This window comes from Palaemon carinicauda, chromosome 9 (genome assembly GCF_036898095.1).
Source record: "Palaemon carinicauda isolate YSFRI2023 chromosome 9, ASM3689809v2, whole genome shotgun sequence".
NCBI lineage: Eukaryota > Metazoa > Arthropoda > Malacostraca > Decapoda > Palaemonidae > Palaemon > Palaemon carinicauda.
In genome coordinates, this window is record NC_090733.1 from 85,493,508 (window position 1) to 85,500,155 (window position 6,648).

Below are 6,648 nucleotides of genomic sequence, written 5' to 3' on the forward strand. Positions count from 1 at the left end.
AACTTAGTCCTGACAGGTGTAATAGTAAAGAAGAGTCTTCCAAGGAAGCAAGAAGTGGGATAGCAGTATTGCCAAATGTTACCATAGGTTCAGTTCTCCCAATTTTCACATTTTGTGTAAATTGGCAAATTAGGCTTTACAGGGGTCTTAAGGATTCAGGATCACAAAATACTTTTATATCTAGCAAGTTAGCTTCCTCTTATAATTTAAAGTCTTTGACTACCAATGTAAAACTTACTATGAAAGGGTTTAATGGTCAAAAGGAATATTCTACTAGTCTTGTTGAAGTTTCCTATAAAGCTAGGGAATGAAATCTTTGCTATTTCTGCTCTAGTTGTACCCTCTATAATCCTGCAATTAAATTTACCTTGTCTTGGTCAGGTAGTTGGTATAAGGCAGAGTAGAAATTTTGTATTTGCTGACAAGCTTTTATCAGCCAATTCTCAGGGCATCGATGACGTCCAGTTTTTGTTAGGAGTAGATTTCTCACATGGTCTTTTGGGAAGAGATGTCGTGATAGGGAGTCCTAATTCGTCTGTGTATTTTGAGACTACTTCAGGAATAATGCTGATAGGGAATGTGGATAGGTTCCTAATTAATCTTACTTCACTTACTGGTAAAGATAGTTTAGCCTCGAAACCACTAAGGGGCGAAAATTCTAATGCTGAAAAAGGTATATATTTTAACATCCTTTGCCATTCTTATTTTCTAGCTACAAGTGTATCTATTAATGATGAATTTAACGAGCTCAATGACATGACGACAAATTGTTCTTTCACTGTACTTTCAGATAAAGGAACTATTATTGATAGGAAACTGCAAGAAGCAACTGATCAAATCCTGAATATGGAGAGCCAATTTTATTTGAAATATGATCAGAAAGTTTACAGTGATGAATCTAATCAGCTCAATAATTCTCTCGTGGACTACACTTTGAGAAATTTGCACACGAGAACTGATGGATGTATAGTTGTTCCCTTGTTATGGAATGGGTAGGTATCACACCTTCTTTCGAGAAATGAGTCTTTTTTCCAAGGCTATTATCCAATCAAATTTGAAAAAATTACTTCGTAAGAAAGGTTCCTTGCAGTTGGTGGATAACTGCATAAAGGAGCAATTAAATACGGGGATTATTGAACCAATGTTTGACTTGGAAGTATTTAAGGCTGAATACCCTAACTACTCATTCTTACCTCATATGCCAGTTTTTAAGCCAGAGAGGGAAACTACGAAGTGTCGCATAGTGTTTCTTTCTAATTTGCAGGAATCCTTTAAGAAACTGTCAATGTCGCATAATCAATGTATGTATGCTGAGCCTAACCTAAATCAAAAGCTTTCATCTGCATTTCTTAATATTAGGGTTTATGAAAAAAAAAATTATCTTTTATTTGAAAAAATCTTTCAGTATGTTGGCTTTAAGTGATATTGATCAGTCTAGACAATTGTTTTTTTGTTTTCGGAATGTCAGTGCAGGTGATTACATCCCCGTTGCTTATAAATATGTCAGGCTTTCATTTGGACTTCGGTGTAGCCCTTTTCTTTTGATGGCTTCATTGTATTATATGTTAATTTTAACTTCCAGTAATGATTCAATAATTGAAGAAACTTATTTATGCCTTAATATATATGGATAATGGTGCTATTACCATGAGCAGCTCTGATGACCTGAGGTGGGCCTACAAACAGTTAGATGACATATTCAGACCCTTTAAATTTGAAACTCAGCAGCTGATAAGCAATGATATTGATCTGCAGTCTAACATAAATCAGTCAGTTCTTACGCCTGAAGTCAATAAATTGTTTGGGCTTGAATGGAATGGACTTTCAGATGATATTTTCACTAGGCCAATCAACCTTGACCCAGGAGCCAACACTAAAAGATTAATTCTTAGGTCCATTGCATCCCAGTTTGATATATTTGGTTTCAACTTGCCTTTATTTAACTGATGTAGGCTTTATATGCATAATTTGTAGTGTCAAAATGGTTTGAATTGGGATCAGACTCTTAACAGTCAGCAGCTCAAAGACTAGAGGAATATCTGTAGGCAATGTAATTCATCGCCCCCTCTCCAAGTAACTCGGTTTGTGGGTCGAAGGGATGGTGAGTATAATATAATTGTTTTTACTGATGCCAGTTGTGACATATATGGGTGTGTCATTTATCTACTGAATGTTGAGTCTGGCAAACTTACCTTTGTTAATGCTAAAAATCGGTTGGTTAATACCCAATTGAAAGGTAAATCTATACCATCTTTAGAGATCCACGCCATTAATTTAGGAGTTGAACAATCTATTGATCTTTATTTGGATCTTGCTGGTCCAAGTTGCATAAAACCTATAAAGGACACAAAGATTTGTCTATTTTCAGATTCTTCTTGTGCCCTGTAATGGTTAATAAGTTCTTCTCTTCAACTTAAGAAAATGAACCAATGTTCTACTTTTGTAATGAACAGAATTTACAGCATACAAAAACTTTGTGAAACATATCCTGTTCTATTTGGGTTTATTAATGGCAAGGCAAATCCTGCAGATATGGTAACCAGGTGCACGTCATATAAATTGTTGATGAAATCTTGTTTTCTTTCAGGCCCGGACCTGACTAATATTCGGACACCTGACATGTAGTTCACTATTCCTAAAGAGGGTTATCTTTCAGGAAATTACATGAATATTTCTAATGTTCCTTTAGTTAAGAGAGAATGCTTGGTTAATACTTCTGATTTTTCAGACTTCCGAAGACTGGTTTTGCTGTACCGTCATTGTATAATATGTAGCGCAATTGCAGGGGCTTGCACCTGCCCAGTCAGAATAAGACCATTGACACCTTAACCAACCATACGAACGAGGCATGTAACGTCATGACATTGAAGTCGTTACAGACATTTCATTCTGCAAATGAAATAATTACAATAACATTTTTATCCTACTTTTACAGAGAAAATGTCAACAGACCTAAATTGAAATTAAATTACACTTATATTACGACAAAATTTTAAGTTATATGCAACTTAAAATCACACGTATGTTACTGTAAATGTCTACAAATCAGTACGTTCATTGTTCCTCAGAATGACAACCAAATCTCTGACCGACTTAGTGGCAAACTTATATTTTTCATCAGACTTATACCGCACCGATACAGAACGTATTATATTCTCAGACGACTTGTTTTCAGAAACAACCTCGCCCCAATGCCACTGGTTACGCACATGATTAGTATCTTTGATTATTACGATATCATTTATCTTTACACCCGAATGGAATCTGACCACTTTTCTCTGGGAAGAAGAGCTGGAAAAATTTGATCATACCATATTTTCCACCAATGATTTAAAAAGAGTTCATTCAGTGCGAGTATTTTTGTGTACTCTATTTGCTCAGGTGTTTTAGCCAACTCGATATCTAAAAGTTCACTGATATCACCGTTTGATCTACCCAAAATAAGGTCATTTGGACGTAGTAATCTCACAGCATCTAATTTGGCAACATTATTTCAATGAACACCCAAAGGCCTATCATTTATCATATCAGCAACACGGTACATTAATCTCTGCAAACGCAACTTAGTAAACTCAGGTTTTCTCGAAGCAGTGACAGCTTCTAAAGTGTTCTTCACAGTTTGGATCATCCTCTCAGCTTGTCCGACTGATGAATGAGCTCCAGATGGTACGAAGTGCCAGGTTGTTGTTTCGGGGTTTGTCTGAATCTTTGCCATCTCGGTATGGTTCCAAAGGCTCTCCATAACGTTTGCAGCACTACAGATTTGCGAACCAAGATCTGCAGTCACAGACGTGGGTTTTCTGCGGATTCTAGTGAAAGCATCGAAACCAGCAAGGAAGCAGTTGGTATCATAACCTTCAAGGACCTCTTTGTGGGCCGCACCAGATGCACGACACACGATAATCAGAATCCAGGCTTCACCAGAATATACCCGGTAATTTCTCGTCTCGCGGCGATCTGCGATGGTATTGAACGGACCAGCTATGTCAATGACCACATGTTCGAATACTGGCGATTGCACGAGCTGTTCCACCTTACGAGGAGAGATCTCTACTTGGGAGATCTTTTTCCTTAGTAAGCGACAACATGGGTACTGACGAACCGTTTACTGTTGAGTATCCAGAACTGCTCACGTACAAGGGCAAGAGTAGTATCCGCACCAGAGTGCTGCGGTTGGTGACATTTACGCAGCAAGATATCTGCAAAGGGTTCAGAGCATGGCATAATCGCAGGCGGGTTTGATAGAGCAGCACCAGTACGACCTAGTGCTCTCCACACACCGTCGGCGGCCAGTATTGGGTTTAGTGACTTTAGCTTATGCTCCACATCTGACGATAGCAACTGCTGAGCCTGTTGAATAAGAAACAAGTTTGATATTACTAATTCACGCTTGGTAGTCACAAATGTAAAATTTTCAGCAAACCATGTCGAACGTTCTGCTTTCGTCATACTACTGATGGCAACTGGAGTAGTCTTCACTGTTCTCTTCAGTTGATCTCCGAAAAATTGTGAAGCATTTTTCATAAATCTTATGATTCTAGAGATACGACATTTAATCTTCATCGGGCTGTCATTTTTTTCAACCGTTATGGTAAATGTTTTGAGGATATCAAGAATAACTGAATAATCTTCATTTGTTCCACCGTCAATCTGGACACATAGTGACTTGCATCTTCCAATGGTCATCCGTCGATCTTTTATTCTCATGTCCAGATCTTCTTTCTTCGCATGAACTTCATTTGCATATTTGATTGGCCATTCGTTGATGTCCTTCTTCATGAAGTCTGGACCTTTTTGCCATCTGGAACCCTTTCCCATTTCAGTTGGGTTAAGACCGCTTGACGCATCATCGGCAACGTTGTTTCCAGAGTCCACATGGTACAAATTGCTAATATCAGTCAGAGATTGTATTTCACTGATATGGCTGGCTTTCCACATGCTGTACTTGTAGGGCTCATGACGCAGTTGTCCCAGAACTATGGTGCTGTCAGATAGCAGCATTACCCTTTCAAAAATGAAGCTTGATTTTTTGACGATAGTCTGCTGCATTCTGGCACCCAGCAGACATCCAAGTAACTCACCACAGGGGATAGTTAACGTTGGAATTTGTGGCCAAGGTTTTGCCTTTGACATGGCAAGAACAGATGCTCGCTCGACATTTTCCAACTTCCAGTTGTAGTACGCGACACATCCATAGGCAGTCTGAGAACTATCACAAAAAATTACTAGAGTGGGTTTGTCAACTGCAGTTTCCGGTGTAAGACAGTGAACAAACCTGACTTCTTTTAGACCGTAGATCGAACGAATCACTTCTTTTCACCGACTGCGGGTTGTAGGTAGGTCATCATTACCATCTAGGATCGGATTGTCCCATTCTTGTTTGAGGCTGAATATTTGACCCAGTTCATGCTTCAGGCAGATGGTAAGCGGAGTTGCAAGTCCCGTCGGATCATAGATGGTTGCTATGATCTGTAGATAATTTCTTTGACTGAAAGTGTCAGGGAAGGCATCATCAAAGTTTTCTAAACTGATATCTTCCTCTGATCTAATGCCTCTCCCTTTCTTTGAGAAGTTAATTCTACCTGAAATGGAAATTTCATTGTTGGCAGAATGATATACTATACCCAGGATTCTTTCCTGCTCTGGTGTCCGTCGCACATTGTCAGGTATATCCGGGCACTTCTTTATGTGGGGATCAATATCACTTTTACTTCCACCGATCATGAAATTCTTTGTGATGAAGGATGTCCCACTGAGGACAATGTTGAGTTCCTTAGCAAGTTGTAATGCCCTGGAAACATCATCAACAGTTGTAGTACCATCATCAACATATATGTTTGATTTTATGAATTCATATACTTGTGGGTACTTGTCCTTGAATTTCTCAGCTATGATGAGCATTGCTATACTGCATATACCACCTGCCGGAGTAGTTCCCCATTAGTTTCGTACTAATCACAGCGTCTTGACTTCTTTTTCCTTGTCCAGTTGATTCCACAAAAGGCGATGCAGATGAGATTCTTCTGTCTCAAGGAGAACAGTGAAGTATGCTTTACTCATGTCCATTGCAACTGGTATTTTTCTTTCCTGGAACCTTAACAGCAGGGTTGGAATTGGTGGAATCAAATTTGGTGGTGGTTCCCACAAGGAGTTGATAGCCTTGCCTTTAAATGGAACGCTTGCATCAAATATGATTCTGAGTGGGGTTGAGGAACTATGCTCATTAAAGTGTGCGAAATGATAGATGTAGTAGACTTTGCCACCGTTAGATTTCCACTGCGCATTCTCCTCAGCTGTAACCTCTGTCATATAGCCGTCGTCGATCAACTTTTCAAATTCGTCTACATACCAGTTCTTTAAAGCTTCGTTTCTGGATATGGTACGTGTTAACGAATTTAGGCATTTGAGGGCAATATGTCGATTGTCCGACAAGGTACGGAAGCTCTCCTTCCATGGTAACCTGCAAATGAATATCTTCTGTTCAGGGTCGTAGGTGAGAAAACTCTTGTACGTCTGTACTCTTCGCTTCTCTTCTGAGTTTATGCCGACCGCGTCGCACCAATGACAAACCGGACCATCCTCTACTTCACACATACGAGCAAACACAGTGTCAGCACTGGTTTTTATTGAAAGAACCGACTGTCCGCC

At 39.3% G+C, this 6,648-nt stretch overlaps 1 protein-coding gene across 1 annotated transcript; it reads right to left on the reverse strand.

Annotated features, from left to right (window-relative positions):
- Positions 1-4,071: 4,071 nt before the first annotated feature.
- On the reverse strand, positions 4,072-5,049 carry LOC137646529 (uncharacterized). The gene has a single exon (XM_068379636.1). The coding sequence runs from the start codon at positions 5,047-5,049 to the stop codon at positions 4,072-4,074; it is 978 nt and encodes a 325-aa protein (XP_068235737.1).
- Positions 5,050-6,648: the final 1,599 nt, after the last annotated feature.